The following is a 20,729-nucleotide window of genomic DNA, read 5'->3' as shown; positions in this document are numbered from 1 at the left end:
TGACACTAAATAAAGATAAAAGCATGTCACTGCGAATGACACATAAGAAATCACCCCTTCTTTATACCTATAAGTTAGATTCATCACCTATTCGTCAAGTCACTAGTTATAAATACTTAGAAGGGACCGTTAACAATACACTATCATGAAACAATCACATAACTAACACTTGCGCTTCAGCCTTGAGAAAACTATGCCTTTTGAGACACAAACTTAAGAAAGCCCCTTCTAACGTTAGAATGTTATGCTGCCTCTCCCTAATTAGACCTAAGCTGGAATATGCATGCATAGTTTGGGAGCTGTACACAAAACCTAATATCAATAGTCTTGAGATAATTCAGAGAAAAGCGGTCACATTTATATTCAGCAAACTTTCAAGATATGATTCCTCCACGAACTTGGAAAATAACAACATTCAACCACTTGAGCCTAGAAAAAAAAAACAGAGACTTGAATTCCTTAAAGTATACTTCACACTAACAATTTATCCCTTCACCCATCTGAATATTTATCGCAGTTATCAACCAGAACTACACGCCACCACAGACATGATGCATTAACCCCTTACTTTGCAAGAACGACCACATAGAAGTTTTATTTTTTGTTCTCGAACTGTAACCGAATGGAATTGTATAATTGAGTCAGCATCATAATCTTGTAATATTATTATTTTTCTTGGTTTTGTCAATCTTATTCTCATTGTATGCACCATATTTCGCCCTCCCTGCTTCGACCACGTGTCCGTAGTACTTAATAAATAAATAAAAATAAATAAAATTCAAATTGTTTATTAATCCTTGAAAAACTTTCTGTATTTCTCAGATTGGTTCGAGGTAACTATTATAAGTTTATCCCCATGACTTGAGAAAGTATGAGAGGTGGCTATGAATAAAGGAGAAATATAATATGCGTAATGTATTTTTGTCAAAGAAGTCATGAGCCTGTATCAGTTTATAGCCCCCCGAAGCAAGGGTTCAGGGTGAAGCAAAGAAATATGCAAGGGTTCCAAAACCGGCCCCTGGGGCACACTTGCACGCATAAGTTGTGGTGACGATGAGATATTATTTATTACTACTACCTTCATTTTACTCGCAAGAAAAGCACATTAAACTACGAATACAGACTGGCCGTTTCACCATTATAGGAAGTTGAAAATTATAAATACCCATAGGCGTAACATTTTCTAATAACCTTTCCTGGAATTTACATATCGGCGATATTTGTTGCTCTGCCTTCCGTAAACATTGCTTCTTAAAACACAGACTGAGAAATTCACCTGCCAGCATAATTATTAAGTTATTTGACTCTCATCAGACCTAAACTAGAGTACGCTTGCATTACATTGGATCCATACACTAAACGTAACATTAAAATCATGGAGAGAATTCAAAGAAAGGCTGTTCGTTTTATTTGTTCCAAGTCTAAGTGCAACGATTCCGCCCCACAGCTAATGATGGCAAACGACATTCCCCTCCTCGAAACAAGGGGGCAGGTGCTTCGCCTGAATTTCCTACAGCAACAAATCAATCGTGAATTATCCTTAGACCCCTCGGTATACGTGACTACTTTGTCCACAAGGCGCACATGTCACGATCACACATATATGCATTAATCTCTCGCCAGGACAAATATATACCAATTTTTCTCTTTTCCCTAGACCAGTGTCTGAGTGGAACTCGAGACCCGCGATGTATTAAAACCCCCCTAATGAAGTACGTTGCTCATATGTTCTCTGTTATGCATATTTATTTGCATTTATTGCATAGTATTTATATTTTTGTATTTGCGTACTTTTGTATTGCTTACCTTGTTTCTTAATTGCTTTGTACGCTTGAGAATCATTCCTGCAAGGACCGATCGGTGACCCGCAGTATGTCATAAATAAATAAAGTAAGGCAGTTGGTGGAAAGCACCGACAACGTTGATGCCAGCGGCTACGTCGCAGCGACTACGCCACGTCGTTTACGCAGTAGCTCACAGGCTTACGGCCGTCAAGTGTCTCGCACACAGGAGCACGGTAAATGCACGGGGAAAATGAAATCGCTCAAATTTCTAAGGCGGCGTTGCGTCATTTCGCTGGTGACATAAGTTATAGAAGTAGTTTTGGCCTCAGAGTGGACTACTCCCCAGAAGGGACGTGCAAAACGAGTCACCGATCCTGGAAAGCAAGAAGCTTGCCACAGCAACTGCCTCCTTACCTGCGGTCTAACGGTGGATATACACAAAAACCGAACTTGACAATTGTGTAAGTAGACTTCAGCAGTTTGACGTACAATTCAAATGCCACGCTGCCGACACGTCGGGCAGGTAGGGGCTTTGACGTTGTCTATACTGAACGATGAAAACAGCAAGTTGTGACTCTTTCACATAAGTTCTTGAAACGTGGAAAATTGACCACAATGCTACCTTACCTTGTTAACACGCAAAAGAAAAACATGAAGGGGCTAAAATTAGCTGAATCGAGTATATTAAGATACCAAATGCTGAACCACCTCAAGCAAAAGAAAGGTGTATCATAAGCATTTGGCCAAACTGCGAATGAAAGGTACTACAAAGCTATACAGGATGTCCCAGCTATCACGCATCACGTTTTTTCTTTTTTTTTTCTTAAAGAGACAGGTCATTCTACGCGAAGATAACCAGTTCACAGTTGAGTAGAGTAGCCGCCAGTAATTTTTTTGTTGATGCCATTCAATTTAAAAATTAATTGGAACTAGCTGTTTTTTAATAATTGCTCTGAATGCCTAGCTGTCAATGAAGAATTTGTAGGAAATTGAAAGAAACTTAAAGCTGCCATTCTTTCAGCCAATAACTTCTTGCCCGTTTATTTTTCGCGGGTGATAATTATTTGAAAATTGGAAAATATCATGTGACTAACCGTCCGCCCGCATCAAAAAGAAGCGCCTTCAAATAAGCCCCATAGCAGTTAGTGGCAGGACTGATGCGCCTCGCCCACGACTGAGCGCCACTTTGATGTTAGTAATGAAAGAGTATCGATAACTGGTGGTTGATGCATCCGGGAAAGTCTGCGCTCTGGGACTCGGCGCATTGGCCGGGAACGCTTCGTTCCTTGTAGTTTTTAATCGAAGCGCACTTGTACGCCTGCCCTGCCGTAGCTATATGCCTGCACAGCGGGCGAGCGCTAATTCCTACCGCGCGCTCTGACGTGACGATCACGTGCTGGGACGATATACGTTCGCCTTCAATTGTGTTACACAATGCTCTTTCCTATTTTTTTTTTCTTCCTCCATGCCATGTCACGCCGACTGCGACGCCAGTCTTTCCAGAGGTGGCTCTCGCCTCTGTATACCAGTTCAGCGTCGCGCTCGACGAGATGTTTGCTAGTGTCCTAAACTGTACGTCGCTTCGACCTCGCGCTGGGCTTACGTCGCACTGAGTGGGTTAACGTCGACGGACGGCCGGGATTCTGAATGATTCGTGAAAATGGCGTCGATGCCCGTTCGGTCGTGCCTAACGTTACAGAAGACATTAAACCTATTGAGGCGAGGATATATGGAGCACAGGCTGAACGGCGGCGGGCCCCCGAGGAAAATTGGGTTCAATTTGGAAAATTTTCTCTCCGTGAAAGCACGTCTTCGAAGGCGTCCTTTACGCGAGTGTTCCCTTTTCGTCGCACGGGCGTTTAGTCGCAGATGGCAGAGCAGGTAATAGAGTAAAAACAAAGGCCCAGAGCTATGGCTGAGAATAATATAAATGAGAAAGAAAAAAACACGAACACAGCACGCCCTCTACAGTGGGAATTGTTATTGGAGCGAAGGCAGGTAATCGAGTGGGAGAAAATGGTCTCAAGTGCCCATTACTCGTCCTACTTATGAAGCGCGCACGCTCACGCAGAGTCGACGTCGCCTCCTTTTCGTTGTCCCTGCATGTATTTCTTTTATTTCATTCTTTCCAGTACAAACGCAGCTTTTTTTTTTTTTTGCAGGTAATCGAGGCTTTGGGACCCCGAAATGAAGATACAAGTGCAGCAGCAGTCTTTCAGTTTAGATGTTTTCTGCTTTGATGTGAGCGATGTCCGACATTTACTTGAGCCCATTGAAAGAAAGAGAGAGAGAGCTAGAGAGAAAAGCCGAAGCACCTCTGCAATCACAGGTGTAGCGTAATAATTCGGATTCAAACAACCATATACGTGACAAATTTTCAGGGCAGCATTTTTCACGATCGTATTCACAAATTTAACGGGCCTGGACTTCATAATGCATGGAGGAAAGCGCCATCTCTAGGCGTGTAACTGTGGTACCCTCCAGTAGAGAGTTTAACCACTAAAGTGAGACACTACATCAGTTTAGATTGATAAAGTATTCTTGAAGAACACTACCTTCGTTGATTTCACGGTAATATGCTGCTTGTTAGAATATAAAATGAAGGCCAAAGTTTCGTTTTGGGAATTTCGCACTGAAACTTTAGGGTCGGTGCGCCAATGTCGAGGTTTGTTATTACAGCGAAGCTGTATATGGCTAGCCGATTCGTCCGTCCGTCTGTTGCCTGTACGCCGAAAACTCTGGCGCAACCCCATGCGCATGCGCGAAAAAAATAGGCGCGCGATTGGCTGCGCCACTAGTAACGTCGTTGCTCTCCGCCGTAGCCAAGCGCGCATGCAGCAGTTTCTCCGGCTCCGAAATGGGTTGGCCACGCGTCATACATACTCCCGAGGAGCAGGCAGCTTTCGATCAGCAACGCCGCGAGCAGGACCGGGAACGAGCTCGTCTCGCCGTGCCGATGCTGTGCAGCCCGGGAACAAGAACAGGCTCGAGCGCAAGCAGCAACTGCGTACCGAGGATCCGGCAGCCTACCAAGCCGTCATTTAATGAACCGTCGGGATTAGGCCAGTGATAAACACCGGGGCCGCATGTTACAGCTTCGCTGGTTAACCATCTATCTGTACGGAGTGCTTGGGCGGTGATTTTTTTTTTTCTTAGTTCGGCCGTTGCAGTTCAGTAAAAGTTGTCGAAACTTACCTTGTTCGGGTGTTTTACAATACGGTGTGATAAACTTTTACTGATAAACGCAAGCTCTAGCAGACTACATCAAAGTCCGTGACGTCACGGCGCGCTAGCGCGGGAATTTCGCAGCGGCGTCGCCACCCGTAGACTTTCGTGTCTTTTCTGGCTGACCAAGCGTCTTCTCGCGGTGACAGTGGCCGTTCTGGTGCGGTGGAAGGGTAATTGACTAATGTAGCTCAGATCGTTTTTCTGTTTAGTATCCCTTTAAAAGCCCGTATTTTATTTTAACATTTGCGAATTGCCGCTTACGCCACATAGTTTATTTCCCACAAGAATTACGAGGAACTAGCGACTATGGAAGCTTGAAGTACGGCAACTCGGCGAACATGAGAATGTTGGGCAATACGCGGATTTGCCTAAACTTCACCCTTCTGGCTTCAAACGGCTTTGCGACATCGCAAATGGGATTATTTTGAAACAAAATACTGCGTTATAAACTCAACAGTTCACAGTAATTATGTATGTGCGCTGAGACCTAAGTTGCTTTACTATGTTTAGAAGACTGTCTGAATATTTAGAACGACAATGAGTAATACCGCTGTAAGGTCTTCTGAAGCAACAAGTTCAAAGGAGGAGGAGGAGGAGGAGAAACATTTATTTAAAAAAAAGGAAAGGACAAGCAGGTCTCTTACCCGCCGTGGTTGCTCAGTGGCTATGGTGTTGGGCTGCTGAGCACGAGGTCGCGGGATCGAATCCCGGCCACGGCGGCCGCATTTCGATGGGGGCGAAATGCGAAAACACCCGTGTGCTTAGATTTAGGTGCACGTTAAAGAACCCCAGGTGGTCAAAATTTCCGGAGTCCTCCACTACGGCGTGCCTCATAATCAGAAAGTGGTTTTGGCACGTAAAACCCCAAATATTATTATTAAGCAGGTCTCTTTCTGCTTGTGCGGGAGGCGCCCTTAGTCCAGGGCTCCTGCGGCTCTTGCTATCTCCGCAACGGTTGCTGCTGGTTACGAGGGTCCGAACTAGCTAGCACGGCCTCCCACTGCTCGGGTGTGGGGTCGGGTCTTTGCGGGGTGGCCTTCACGTTGGGACACGGCCATGTGGTGTGATATAAGGAGGCGTATTAGTTACAAAGGGGACATTTGTATGAATAAAGTGTAGGGTGCATTGCGTGCAGTCTGATTAAATGGGGGTATGTATTGGTTTGTAGTTGTTGCCATGCTACGGCGTCTTCACGTGACAGGGTCTTGTGTGGAGGCGGGTATTGTCGTCTGTTCAATCTGTGGTGTTGTAGTATGGCGTTGTATTGCAAAAGTACGGACTCCATAAATGCGGCCGTATCCCTCTCTTGTGGCACCCGGGAGGCATGAGCTCGAGCTACAGCGTGCGCACGCCGATTTCCACAGAGGGACTCGTGTCCTGGAGTCCACACTATTTCAACGTCCGGGAACTGGGAGGCTTGTTTGAGGAGTCAGTGGGCGATTGAAAATATTCTGCCTCTCGCGTAGCTACGGCAAGCTGCCTGGGAGTCGGTATTGATTGTGATGTACTCGTTGGTCAGACTAGAGGTGATGGCCAAGGCGATGGCTGTCTCCTCCGCTACGAGGGCGCTGGCAGTGCGGACCGTCACTGAGACCACATTTTGAAGGTTATAGTCGACAACGTACAAATACAAGTACAAATATCTAGATGAATCCGTATACCAATTCCACCATTCCTATCAGCTGAACGATCCCGTCGTCACAGTGCCAGTAGTATTTGTAGATAACTATGTGATTGATTGACTGTGTAACTTGTTCCTCCACTTCTCAATATTCATCGGATCTGTAGCCCTCTCTCCCCATTTTTTCCCCCAACACGCTTTTTCTAAGCTGGACCACGGCTTCTCATATCGCTGCTGTGGAGGGGCTCACAACCTTCGGAGTTAATTTCCACGGGGATAATTGAATCACCGCTGCCGAAAACGTCGCGTTGGAAGAAAACTATGTTGAAAATTTAAAGGATAAAAAGAAAGTCCTGTACCCTAATCGATTTCACTGGGGCTCAAAGTATTCCACTCACCTCTCGTACTCGTACATCGACTGACCAGGTGGGAAGAAAATGCAGCAGGTCCAACGAGTTGGCATCTGTATGTTGCTACAGAACTGCTTCACAGAAACAGAAATTCATCTGGCCGCCCGTGTTGTCTTTATGTGTCTTCCTTTTGTGAGTGTTAAATTGCGGCAAAAAACATGTCTTTGGAATCTGTATACAGCGAAGCTTTTTGCGAGGGCATAAATAGTCGAAACACGAGAACACGCACACACATGCGCGCGGGCGCACACATACAGCGAGCCTGTTGTTATGCCGAGTTGTTGACTACTAGACAGTACGACGGACGTTTTGAAAGCATTATGGTTTCAGAGGCAGCATGCGCATACGTACGTAGCGCAATTCGAATCTATTCTATCGACAAGTTGCGTTTACTTCCTTATTACCGTGCAACTGCGCGAATGCGAGCTTTCTGGTCTTTTTCTTTTGCTCCCCCGCAAAGCCGGCGCCGCCGCTGTGGCAGCGCCATCTGGTGATTTGAAGTGGTAGCTTAGCGCGAATAAAACCACGGACACAAGGAAGACAGACAAGGACAAGCGCTGTGTCTGTCTTCCTTGTGTCCGTGGTTTTATTCGCGATATAAGCTACTACTTCAAATATGGACGACCAACTAGCCCAACAGTCAACTCTTCTAGAATTCATCTGGCGATGGTGCGAGGAACCCAGCGGCGCACGTACTCCGCTGTGATTGGTTGGCCCATTCGGCAAGTGAGCAGCCAAGCCGCACAACCCACGGTCACTAAACTCGGCGAGGTTCGCAAAGCTTCTTCGAAAAACTGAATACTGGTAGACGCAATTCCAAGACGGGACCGAAGAGAGACACAGAAGCACAGGACAAGCGCTATTTTGCAACAAATTTTGTTACCTTACATTTCTCTTAAAAGTAGCGTGAACGTTCCTGACGCGTTGCTGTTTTGCATAGCGCCCACAAGGTATCACAAACAGCGCTTCTGTCTACTGCATCCATCTCCTTCGAGATTTCGTCTTGGCGGTCGTTTGACCCGTTGGATATTTCTGCTCTGAGTCTGCACGGAACGCTAATGTCTCCAGTAAGGCTAATCGTGGATTTCTCAGCAGTGGTTACCTATCAGGTACTTTAACCATTCGCTCGAAAACCCTGGAGAGGAGGGGCGTTTCTGAACCAACTCCTTATCGCAGGAACTGCCAAAGTGCTTTGTTGAAGCGTAGCTGCTATTTCAGTCGTGAGGCGGCTCCAGTTGCCTTGGATGTGGGGGAAAGTGCAACATTCTTTCCCTTCAAGTCCAGCAGGCATGTTTTCACGAGTAGGCGCCGGACTCCCGAAATATATGCAGCTATTTGACCAAGTAACACAACGAGCCGCTTTCATCTGCAGGTGCACATTTTTATTCAGACCAGCCTACATAAGGGCCCGTCTCAAGTTTTTGTACAATCGCTGGCCCATCGTCGAGCCGCAACATTGCGCTCTCCCTGCCACGTCGGCATACACACAGCGTGTTGCTGCGCACGTGGTACCACCGCAGCGCTACATGGTCTCACACAGCGCACACAGAACATGCGGCGCTGTTCAGACGGTTTCACTTGAAATCGCCGTTTACGCCTCGCTAGCCACTTCCACTGCCTCGCGGTGGCTCGTGCACATGCACCGTAGTGTGCGCAAGGCAGGGGGAGAGGAACGAGGAACGTAAACGATCTCCCTGTTTAAGAAATAAAAGAGAGCAAACGAAAGAACACGCAGCGACGTCACGAGACCATACATAACCTGCGAGGTTGGACCTCCATGACTTTGGTCACACGGTAGGCCTCAGTCGCAGAAAAATTAGTAGCAATGACCAATCATGCGCTTAGAGCGTGTTTTCGGTGCAGCTGTGGTATTGCAGTGAACCACCGCATTTTCTTAACCATGTTACCGTTTCATCGTGTTTCCCTTATAAGGAGGCTTTACCGTAGTACCTCACGGTTAAAAGCAACGGGCACTACAATAAAGGGATTCAACAACGAACGCCTAACCAACCTGGTGGTACGTAAGTGGCGAGATAACGATTAGCCGATTGGGTAGAAATTCTTGGAACATGCGCTCACGACGATTGTTCGGCAAACATCGTGCTTTCTCATATTCAGAACATCTGACAACCGTCTTGTCACGGCTTTCCAGTGGCGAGTTGTGTGAACGCCAGAGGCAAGTTGTTCTGTTTGAAACCACTGATGCGAACAGTTTGCGGTAACGACTAATTCCGACATCTCTTTGATCACCAGAAAACGATATGTGTACAGCGTTCGTCAAAAGAAACGAAGCCGGCGGGAGCATAGATGTTGTCGATTCCTTAATGTGCCGTGTTGCGCCTGTGGAACTTCTGGCGATAGGATGTTCTGGAGGGTAGAGAGTTCGCCTTTCTCTCCAGAGCTTTTGAGCAGTGCAGATGCAACCGAGCGTCAACTAGACGTGTCAGTATCGGCCCTAGTTGTGCGTACACGGCTTCGCTTCTTTCGACAAAGGCTGTATCTAAGTCTTTGCCGTGATCATGTTGCAAGAGCAGGACAGAAAGAACGACGCTATCAAATTACGTTCACACACTTCGCCTCTTTCCCATTTGAAAGGACGGCTGAAAAGATGTGTCAAGGGGACCTGACGGAACAAACCAAATGCCACTGAAAAAGCACTGTCGAATTGTGAAGCGGGCACAGCCCTTGTCAATACACAGAGTAATCTACACGTTCCCGTTGTCTTCTACGCTGTACATACAAATCACTGACATCACAATCCACAGCTTGTGCCCCACCATGTCTTAAACCGACAAGTCTGGACGTACAAAACCAACACGCATGTTCTCACAACTCTAAAGATCCTCTCGTACGGTACCTTTGCAAGGTTGCGTGCACTTCTGACACTCGCCAGTCTCCCTATAAGCCAAACGCACAATCACACAGATTTTACGACAGAAAAAAATATGCGTTGGGCTATGAAGCCCACACGTCACCGTAAGCCAGTTCGGTAACACCAAAGACACCAGCGGAAAACACGGCACATAGTCGTCGTCAGGCTCCTACGCAAGCAAGCTTGGACCGGAGGCTGACCTGTAACGGCGCGCTCGGCAGCGACGCTCGCGGACAACTTTCTGTGCTGGAGAAGGGAAAGCCGCGGGGGCGGAGCTTCTGCGCCACGTATTCCGGCGGCGTTTCACAGCGCTCTTGATCCCTTCGGACGTATACTGAATCAGCGTAGCTACCTCGTGCGACAGTTCCGCATTTGCCCGAACGCGGAAGAAAAAAAAAGCAGAAAAGAGGATAAAAGGGAGGAATAACTCAAATTTTACAGTAAGTGGTATATTTTGCCTCACTTTCCTGTTGTAAATAAGATGATTACGTTTCTCCTCCACAGCTTAAGCTAACGCGGATGAGATTGTCGGACTTTGTTCAGGAGCACTGTTACTTGTGCGCGCTGTGCCATCGTAGCTTTCCCTTCATCGCCACAGAGTTGTCCGCTAGTAAAGTTACACTGCGTGGAACTACAGCTGCGTCTCACGAGTCTGGGACTCATCAACAAATGCGCGCTTCGGTGCAATGAAAACCAACAATGCGATGGGGCGGGGGGTCTTAACCGTGGAGGATACAAGACAAAGGTGCATGCCAACATGTGCCCTTGCAGCAGCGCGAAGCTTTGGAGTTACCACGGGTTTCAGCGTTCGCGACCAAGCGATTTGAACGTAAAGTGACTTCGTCACGAGGCCCCTTCACAGTTCCCGTAACCAAGACTGGCACTCTGGCCCAAACTCTAGAAGAGGCCGAACTGCCACGATACTCGTGGACAGATGCATCTAGTGGCCGTCGATCGTTACCGCCAGTGTGCAACTTCTAGCCGAGGTCAACTTACGGGGCGCGCCACATCTGACGACTTCCGAAAACTGGTCGCAGGAGATAACCGAAGATCGTGAAGTGAGTTCCGCTCTAACTGGCAGCATTGCGTTATTTCTGGACACAGCTGATGGGCCCCTGCGAGCTGCTTCCGGCAAAAGCATCGGACATGTATGTAGGTCCCATTAAAAAAAAAAAAGTACGTGTCAAACCTGCACACACGGTGACTGAAACGTAACGACGTCGAACGGCCTGCAGGCTACGACTTGACACCGCAGGAATTGAATAACCGCAAGAGGTGTGCAAACTGGAGACCCGCGGATGGCGCAGATCTAACGACGACTTCTAGGCAAACGGGGCGCCGCAACGCGGAGTAACAAAAAGGTAGCCTTGAAGGGCGCGTCCGTATTCACAGAAGCGGTTCAGACAGGCGCTGGCTAATGACGAAACATCCTTCACAAACAAAAAGCGCAAGGAATGCATGCACAGGCTCGCCGCTTATTTTTCGCTACTGATCACTTTAGGCAATAATTTACGGCGGAAAGCTTGTGAAAAAGTCTCCCTATGTTGGTAGAAAATAGATGCCGTTCGAACTCATCCTAAGTGCACCGATCATGCTCACGTGATCGCTAACGAAAGCCCTGCAACTGGGGACAGCCCTCTCGTCTGGTTAGAAAAACGTCGCCGCATGTTCGTGACGTCACGTTCTGCAGCTAGGCAACGTAAAAACCATTTCGTGTTCGGCTCCCGAATGAAAATTACGACAGGAGACGTCCCAAAACACGACGAGAATAGCTGCTGTAAGCGCGATATCTTGCCGAGAAAAAAATAGATATGTCGCGACAAGACATCATACTTAAGAATTGCTCTCGCTAGAACAAAACTGATTTTCTCGTGACATCATGTTCCAATATTTTTTTGCTGCTCAACAAGAATATATTTCGCAATGACAGCGGTACGTTTCAAAATGCAAGAATTTATGTCGTTACCACAGAAAGCAAAATTTGGTGGTGACTTTATGGGCCGGCTAGGCGTACGGGACAGCCCGAAATACACCGGGCAGCTAACACGAGAACGTTACCACGGTTTCGCACAATGGCGCTTAGCTGCACGTTCATTATATGCCGAACTCGTCTATAGGCCTACAACTCGTCTGTGGAGTGGCTTTAACGCCAGGCGTCGTCGAAAGTTAAAGAAATAAAGCTGCAACATTAAAATCACACGAGCGAGATATAATTTAAAAATAAGATTCTATTTCTCTCAGAGCATACGGCACAAAAATGCAACGCTGAGAGCTTTAAATTAAAATAGACTGCACGTACACAAGCCGGCGCGCAGCCGCACGTCAGGGGCGCGCCCATGTGCGGCGTCCTACGACGGGCCATCTCGACGAAAACTCCTTTTAAAAGTGCGACTAAAAACAGCCAACGGGGGAAACGGTATAGAACAAAAAAAAAAAGGAAAGACGAAAAAGAGGGCATCAAGGACGTTGTAGACATTTTCAATAATGGAACCTACAGGAGGAAAGGAAGCCGAGGGAGAGAAGGAAACACTTTTGTACACTCTGCCACCGTGTATGCTACAATGCATGATGGCCGCGGAGCCCGTAATATTACAGGCACGGTCACACTCGCGGAAGAACGCGCGCGCGGCAACGTTCACCTGCCGCTGAGCGGCGGTGTGCGACGCGCCGCCAATGGCGGAGACCGACGAGGTGCGGTCGATTCGCTCGGTTACGGCCGAACGGCGCGAGGGATGATACCGCCCTCTCCCTACTCCGTCGGGAGTTGCAGCCAATGACAGCTTCGCCGTACCGTGTGTGCATGCCCCGTCTCATGGGCCGGTTCGTAAGGAACACAAATTCTGCATCGATGCCCCATCGCTTTCGTTAGAATCGTAAGAAAAGCTCAGGGAGCAGCAGTTGAACGCACACCGGGCCGCTTGTGCACACGGGATGTTCGCCCAGTCATGCGACCACCGCGACTGAACTAGGCGGCCTTTCCGACGCGACTGCGCTCTTTCGCCGAACCCACTCGGCGCGCGTCATTCCGCTAGTGTAGCCGTGCCCTTTATGCTCCATGTGCCCGCGCAATATGTACTGCACGCGGGCTCAATTAAGATGGAGGAAGCAAGAGAAAACTAGAACACGGGGAAATGGGGAGTGGCCAGGAGGGGATGCCCGACATAATGTGTGCTGCCTTATTTACACCTACGGTAACACGCAAAGCAGGACAAAATATATTAACTGTGTCTGTGTGTTCCACGTCGCATATACGCGCTAGACGGTGATGCGCGAGTCTCGAGGGAGGGTCAGTTGGCAGTAAAGTCGCTAGGCACTGGAAATTAGCGCGAGGTTCCGCCGCGTGCTACGTGCGGCTGTCCCGGCGGTACACGATGTATATAGATTTCGGGGACTGCGCTCGGAACATGGCGGGGGGAGCGAGGCCGACGCTAGCTCTATTAAGTCGACGGGTTGCGAGGGTACATCTTGCAGGCCGACGACAGCGTCTGCTTAGCAACAACGAAGAGCTGCCGCGACATCGCCTTGCGCACCTGCTTCGGCAACAGGGTTGTCAACTCAGGACGCGTGTTACAACTAGCTGCTACATTTCCAAGCGCGGCTCGCATTCCCACCAAGAAAGGAACACTTTGCTTCGGAAGCAGGTCGAACATTTTTGCAGCCCGAAGGAAAGCTCTAGCAAGGTAGTCTTCACCCATCATCGACAGTGCGGCGTTTCTTTTCCTTCTTTTTTTTTTTCTACGAAAACAACAGGAAGCCATTCAGCGCTTAATACTGGCGCGTTCCTCCGAAGGAACTCTCCGGCACCCGCTATACACACGGTACACATTTCGACGCTTCTCCGCGTCGGCACGGGGATCAAACTCTCTCGACTTTCCAGTGTCTAGCGACTTTAGTTGGCAACCCGCGGCCCTCTCCGTCTCTAAAATAAAGGTAATACATACGTACACGTCGCGCGCATGTCGCTTTCGACGACGCGTAGAATAAACACATCGCGTGTCGAGGCTGCCCGGCTCTTGAAGTTCACGTTGGGGCACGAGAAAGCAATGGGCGGGCGGGAGAACTGCATATATCACACGGCAGTCGTGGCCTGGCCCGAGTCCTCTCCGCCGACGAAATCCGAAACAAGGCGTCGAGCCGGCGCTACGACATGCAAAGCCACGCAGCCCCGCACAGTACAAGACTGAGAGGGTACGTCCGCTCCTCTCCACTCCCGTGCCTCGTCTACGGCGGCGCCCACTGGGTTTGGAGTCCCAAAGGTCCGCTACAGGTCGGCTCACGCTTTCTCGCGCGCGAACTAAACAGCCAGTACCGAGCCTGGTCCCCCCTTGGCTTGTGCTGAACGACGATTCGGACGATTATGATCGCGCGGGCTCTCTGGCTTAGGCGGTCACCGGTTCTGTCCGCCGCTTGCTTCGTTCCGGGGCGCCGCACCAGCGTTCTTCCCGTCGGCGTTGCAGAACGGAGGCTCAAGATTCGTACTTGGGACGTGGGCTTTCTCATAAGCTGCCAAAGACATGCACACCTTGTTCGCGGTTTCGTCACGGCCTGCTTAGCGGCAGCTGCTATCTGCTTCGTTATGATATCGTGAGGGCGTGAGGGAAGCACCACGTAAGATAATCAAACTTCGTGATAAGCCGTCAATGCATCGGCATCAGACATGGAGTGAACATGATTTCGTATTACGCTCACGTAAGACAACGATGTCTCAAGGTACCAGCGAGGCTTCGCGGGACTAAATTCAGCAGCGATCGAAGAAAAGAAAAACAAAAAAAAACCTCTTGAGGGAGCATCTCAAGTTGTCCACGAACCGTCACATCCGTGCCAAAATCACAAGACTCAGCTTTCGACCAGGACTGCCGGCACAACGACGTGCGCGTGCAGGCGAACTCACATCAAGAACCACGAGCTCGGGACTTCGGCGCATGCCTCGCGGAAAGGAGAAATGGCAGCGCCTCTCGTGTTCGTATTGGCGGACGTTCGCGAAATGTATGTCTCCGCGCAATCGCCAAGCCAGAACGAGCCGTAAGACTTCACAAAAGTTAAACCCAGCGTTCGGCTACGCCCTCGACCGCTCGCGAAAATGTGTCACCGGAATCACGGCTGACAAAGCGACGCATACCGACCGCGGCGTCGCACACTCGGGAACATAACCGGGGTTCGGATATTCACTGGGAGAGCCCTTGCTCCTCGCACAAACTTGGAGGAGTGGCGGTGGTCAAAGGCACGCTCGGATCGCAAAAACACGACGCATTTTCACTTTGACGACGACGGCGACGACATCATCACCTCCCGCTTGGTCGGCGCGGCCCGCAGGGACCGCCCTAGTCCATCGGCTGCTCAACAGCTTCAGCTACGGGATTAATAAATAAAAAAATAAAAGTAAAAAAAAAACTAGACGAAGCCAAAGACAGCGCGACAGAGATAGGATAGAGAGAGACACCCATGTAGAGGCACAGAGCGAAGCAGCAGTCGGCGCCCGCCGGCACAGTGTCCACAACCCAACGGCGCCTACTGGATGACGCAGCACTTGCACTTTGGCTTCTTCTTGATCATCACCTGCTCCACGGTGGAGGAGTCCGAGGGCGGCACCACGATGCCATGTTGCACCTGCAGAGGGGCGAGAAAAAGGACTAGAGTTCGAGCACAAGCCGAGTCACTTAGAACTATCAATCACGACGGGCCTGCCAATTTTTCAATCTTGAACATAGCGCCAAAACAAGCAGCTTGCGATTCGACAAAATCGGCCATACTGGCACGATCTTGCCGCCGACAAATTTTAGCGGCACTTGACGAAACTATGCACCAACGTTGCTTACCCAACTCCACTTGTGCAACAGTCAGCTTCGTACTACACCTTTGCGCACGCTACGTGGCAGTTCCAAACAGATGCATGTGGTACGGGAGAATGAGCGACTTCGGGTGTACGTGTCGTCGCTATAGACGCCCAGTGCACTCGATAAGGACTACAGTGCAGCGTTGTACAATTTTAGCTCCAATTAAAGGCGTCCTACTGAGATAAATCGGGTACGCCAGCTATACTAAGCCTCGGTCTCAACAAATAAAGGAAGCCACAACCTTTGTTCTCTGGCGCAGTCGACAGGCGGTTCGAAATATACTTGTGATAGGGTTTTCTGAAACTATGATGGGAGTGCTGAAAGCGGAGCGGGCGCGCAGTACGACCTTACTTAGGCAGAAGCTCCTGCGTGCACAAAGCTCTTATAATAATAACAATAATTTAAAAAAGAAGAAGAAAAGAACTCGTGAAGTTACAGAGCGTGACGTTCAACCAAACCATTCCGTCTCACGTTTGAGAGCGCTTGCTGGTCAGAACATCGAACTTTTCCTTGATCGCACCGATGGAAGTCAAAAGTGCACGACTGCCTATGCAGCCCGCATTAGAGCTGGCATACTTCGCGAGTGCCATATATGAGGCTCCCCTACTTATCTACGCAAACAATTTGCCTGCGTGTAAACAAAACCGGACAAGTAGGTGTTCGCCGAGGCATAGCTGCACCGAAGCTGACAGCAGCTCTTTCTAGATAAGCAACGCGTGGAAAACAATCTCGGGCGCTCTCCGATGCACTCGGGCAAAGGCAGAAGCCGCGTTCGCAGCAGCACGAGCTCCACGCGGTTTTCCCCCTACCGAACCATCAGCAACGATAAGATCTTGTTCACGCAAAAACGGGTTCGAGCACCGTTCACGTATAGAAAGCGCCGAGCTAGCAAGTTTTCTTTTTCCTGCGGTAGCGCTTTCCTCACGTGAACAGCGCCCTTTCACGAGCACTTTTAACTGCGTGCACGCAACGTCATCAAAGCGTGTGCCGGGCTGGAGTGGTGCCATGCATGACGCGCATGCGCGGTAACTTTTCGAACGACGCAATCCATCCGCCACCAGCTCGATCCGTTTTTCTCGTCGCCGGATAGTATAGGGCACGCCTGGGGAAAATTAGGCTTTGGTGGAGCAGTAAACAAGCGAAAATTTAAGTTACGCTTACATACTTGCACAGAAAGGCACTGTAGCGCCGACATGTACCTTGGAAATGCAATGGTGCGCCTTTGAAACGACAGACCCGTTCAAGCCTGTTGAAGCGCAAATTTATTTCCGTTCCAAAACAACGTGGCACCGTAGAGGGAGCTATATCTGGCGTGAGCCAATTAAAAGCACAATCGTGCGAATGCGCGAGAACCGTCAGAGCGTCGTTTGGTCAGTCACCAATGCCGAAGCAGGCCTCGTAATTCGAGTGGGAAACGCAAGTGCTTCGAAATCACCCGATACGTCGAATGATGGGCCCGGAACATAGTTGCTCGGATTGCTGCAATCTGTTGGAAACCCGTTGAAAACTCCATTGTCGAGGCACAACTAAGGTCATATAAGTAGGGTCACACAGTTTCGATGTACATCAAGTCGTATTAAGAAGATATCCAACAAGGTTTTAACAAGTTTCCAACGAATTTTCCCCCAAGTTTCAACAGCCACAGAAGCCGACACGTCGTCGGACCGATCGGACGGTTTTTACACACATGTGTTTACCACAGAAGAGGAGCTTTAGCTCGGGTGAGTAAAGGCAAGGCGCAAAAGACCAGGACTGAAGAAGGACGCAAACGACAGGACCAGCGCCTCCTGTCGTTTGTGTCCTTCTTCAGTCCTCGTCTTTTGCGCCTTGCCTTTACTCATTCAAGCATGAACCAACTAGCCCAAGCAAGAGTTTTACTTTAGCTCGGGGCCAACTATACGTTGCCGCCGATTCAAATACATGCACGACGTATGCGGATATACTTTTAAGAGACGACCGTTGGACTGATCTGAATGAAATTGGTTGAATTTGAAAGAGAAATTTCAAGCATAGTGATTCTAGAAAGCAGAGTTTTGATTTAAAGCTTCGATATTTTCCCAAAAACTGACGAATACAGGTGAATTAACAAATAAAAAATACAGAAGCACGAAGCTTACAAATCCGCAACTCTACACCAATAACAAATATCCAAGTTTTGTAAACTGCGCCCATTAGCGCATCTAAAGTGTACAAGCTTGATATTTTAGTCTACAGCTAAGGTGAACTCGTTAGAATGTTTACAAGGATTTTGAAAAAGTGCCACCTACAAGTTAGCGCTGTATTTAAGAGCGGTGCATAATGCGCCCATTCTGTCCAGTTTATTTGTATTATTAGGTGTAGTCACAGAACTGTAATATCGTTTTTTTTTATTTCTGAGTTAGAGCTGTAAATGTGACAGCCTCGTTTTCTGAAATTTTCGACAATCCTTATCAAAGAGCCGACAGCCTAAACGAAAATTCCGCTTCTCACAGTCACTATACTTTAACTTCATTTAAATGCAAGAAACCTCATCAAATTTGGCGAAAAACAATTCCTCCGATCCCGCGTACTGAGCCTCCGAGCTAAATGTGCGCCTTAATAAAAACCTCGCAGTGCACTTCGCTGCGTGAACAGAGAGCGCACCTCGACGACGCCCTTCTTGACGCCCGGCGGCGCGGCGGACCCGTTCGTCCCGGGCCTGTCGGCTGCCACGGGCGCCGGCGCCTTGGCGGGCGAGATCTTGGACTCGCCGTTGGCCTGCAGCTGCTGGTTCTGCTGCGGGGACGAGTGGGTGACGGAGCCGTCCAGCTGGGAGGTGAAGAAGCCGTCCGGCTCGCCCTTGACTGGCGTGATGGGCTTGCCCTCCTTGATCAGGCTCACGATGGTGTCCGCCTCCCGGCTCAGCTCGCCATCGGGCCGGAACGGGTTGTCCAGGCCGCTTTCAGTGCTGCGACGAGAGAGCGCGCAAGTTTAACACCGAGGCGACAAAAGGAACCGTTTTAGAGGCAACGAGAAGGCATTACATTCGAGTGTGCGGACGCTTGAACTCGTTCGCGTCCCCTGACATTCTTCTTCCCCGTACGACATACGCGCGATGGCGGAAGCCAGTTCGACGAAACTATGGCAACTGCGACGAGCGATAGCGCGCCCTTGCCGGCACCATCTGAGGGCGCGGGTAGCTAAAGGGGCGGGCGTCAGGAACCTGTTTCTTCATTTTGTCCTTTAGCACACCGGGATGCCGGAATGCTCGCGGTTCAGTTTCGTGGGAATATCCCGTGGAAGCTTTCCCGTTCGGCTCCCGAGCACGTGGGCGAAGAGGATCGCCTGTGTGCTCGTCTTCTGTTCTCAGTACCACACCCGGCCAAAACCGGTACCACACTTAAGGCCAAACAACACGTACGCTTGCGGCGCGCCTACGCGTGAGGACATGGTGCAGGACAGATCGTGCGCGTCCTAGCGCGGCGCGAGCACGGCTATCTGCTCCAGACAGATATCCGGTGCTTGGCTGCCTCCCGTTTTCACGCGCTTGGCTACGCAGATACGGCGTGGAAGAATCACCAATACTCAGAGAGGCAGCTTTATCTCATGCGAGAATGTGCTTTTTTTTGTTTTTTAACTGTGGGCGCTGATCTAACGACTATACAAACAAAACAATTGCGCTTATAAATATTTCAGCATTTTTAAGCACTGCCAATAACAAAGTACGAAACAATGGCTGTCAGTAAACGTCTATGAGTGAGCCAAGTCTCTTGTAAATTCAGAAGCGCGCGTCGGCACTGGTACGTGTGGTCTGGGCTTTAGGCCTCAGATTCCGGCATGAACGAACATTCGCTCGGTATCGCTATACGTTGGGTCGAATGTTTTGGATTATTTCGTGCAGCCACTTGAAGGAACGACTAAGTATTGTCAGGCGAAACACTAGGCTAACATCTCCAGCATCTCATTAAAGCTAGTTTCTCAAAGTACTTCAGTTAGCCGGTATTACTGAATACGAGGAGCAATTACTGCCCTTTTGTAGGAGGCAGTGCTGTGTACATCGAAGCAGCGCCGTGGCCAGTGGATAAGAACACAATCAAAACAAGACTAGCGTTGTCCTGTCACAGCGCTAGTTCTGCTGTGGTTGTTGCACTCGTGGTCGCAGGATTAAATCCCGGCCGCGGCGGTCGCATTTCGATGGGGACGAAACGCAAGAACACTCGTGCCTCGTGCATTGGGGACGTGTTAAAGATCCCCTGGTGGCCAAAATTAATCCGGAGTCCCTGTGCCTTATAATCAAATAGTGGTTTTGGCACGTAAGACCCCGGAATTCAAGTCAATTCCTTCAATATGGTGCGCGGTTCCAAACGCCGGAATCGGGTATCTATAGAAAGCGCAGACCACGGCTATAGGGACCCTTCCAAATTGATTTTTTTATCTTCTTCTTTTTTCTTTAATAAAAATTCAAAGGGCCGTGTGTCACGTGCACATTGTTTTGCTTTTTGTCGATCGTTTTCTTTGCCGGATTATCCATCTTATCCGATCATCGCTCGGCGCATAACGTGTCGACTGCGTTCGGCAGTCGTTGCCTTCAATTCGAATCACGCGCGCGACCCGAATGGCATTGTGCATTCTCCAATGTGCGCGATCGAGCACCGTCGGTAACTCTGGAATGAATGGCGATACGAGTGTAAGTACTTGATTCGTCGGTTCAGATTTCTGCGACCGACGCGCTGCGTTGGCCACTACCGTCGTGTTTTAACGTGGCTTGTTTTTAAGGGTAAAAGTTCGCCCTATATAAAGAGCTAAATTCTTAAACCACTCTTTTGGGAGTGCTTGATACTACACAGTCACCACAACATGACAATATATGAGACAGGCGCTTGTGTCTTCTCTCTCGTCCACATCTCTGGCGCTATTTTCAAGCGTGGCACAATATCTGTTTCCGAGATGTAAGAACAGCCGCAAGAAGCGTAACGTATGCGAACCTTCCATGGCCGCATTGAGACATTTCGTGTTATCCTG

The 20,729-nt window shown here is 49.2% G+C and overlaps 1 protein-coding gene across 1 annotated transcript in view; it reads right to left on the bottom strand.

Moving 5' to 3' along the window:
- Nucleotides 1–8,403: 8,403 nt before the first annotated feature.
- Nucleotides 8,404–20,729, bottom strand: part of LOC139060763 (uncharacterized) — a 169,446-nt gene continuing 157,120 nt past the window's right edge. Inside the window, exons 4-5 of the mRNA XM_070539875.1 lie at nucleotides 18,372–18,675; nucleotides 8,404–15,522 (exon numbers count right to left, since the gene is read on the bottom strand). Coding sequence (XP_070395976.1) covers nucleotides 15,424–15,522; nucleotides 18,372–18,675 — 403 coding nt within the window. The 3' untranslated portion in view covers nucleotides 8,404–15,423. The remainder of the gene's footprint in view (nucleotides 15,523–18,371; nucleotides 18,676–20,729) is intronic.

This window comes from Dermacentor albipictus, chromosome 6 (assembly GCF_038994185.2).
Source record: "Dermacentor albipictus isolate Rhodes 1998 colony chromosome 6, USDA_Dalb.pri_finalv2, whole genome shotgun sequence".
Classification (NCBI taxonomy): Eukaryota; Metazoa; Arthropoda; class Arachnida; order Ixodida; family Ixodidae; genus Dermacentor; species Dermacentor albipictus.
Note: the sequence above shows the minus strand (reverse complement) of the source record. Positions and strands in the feature narration are given on the sequence as shown.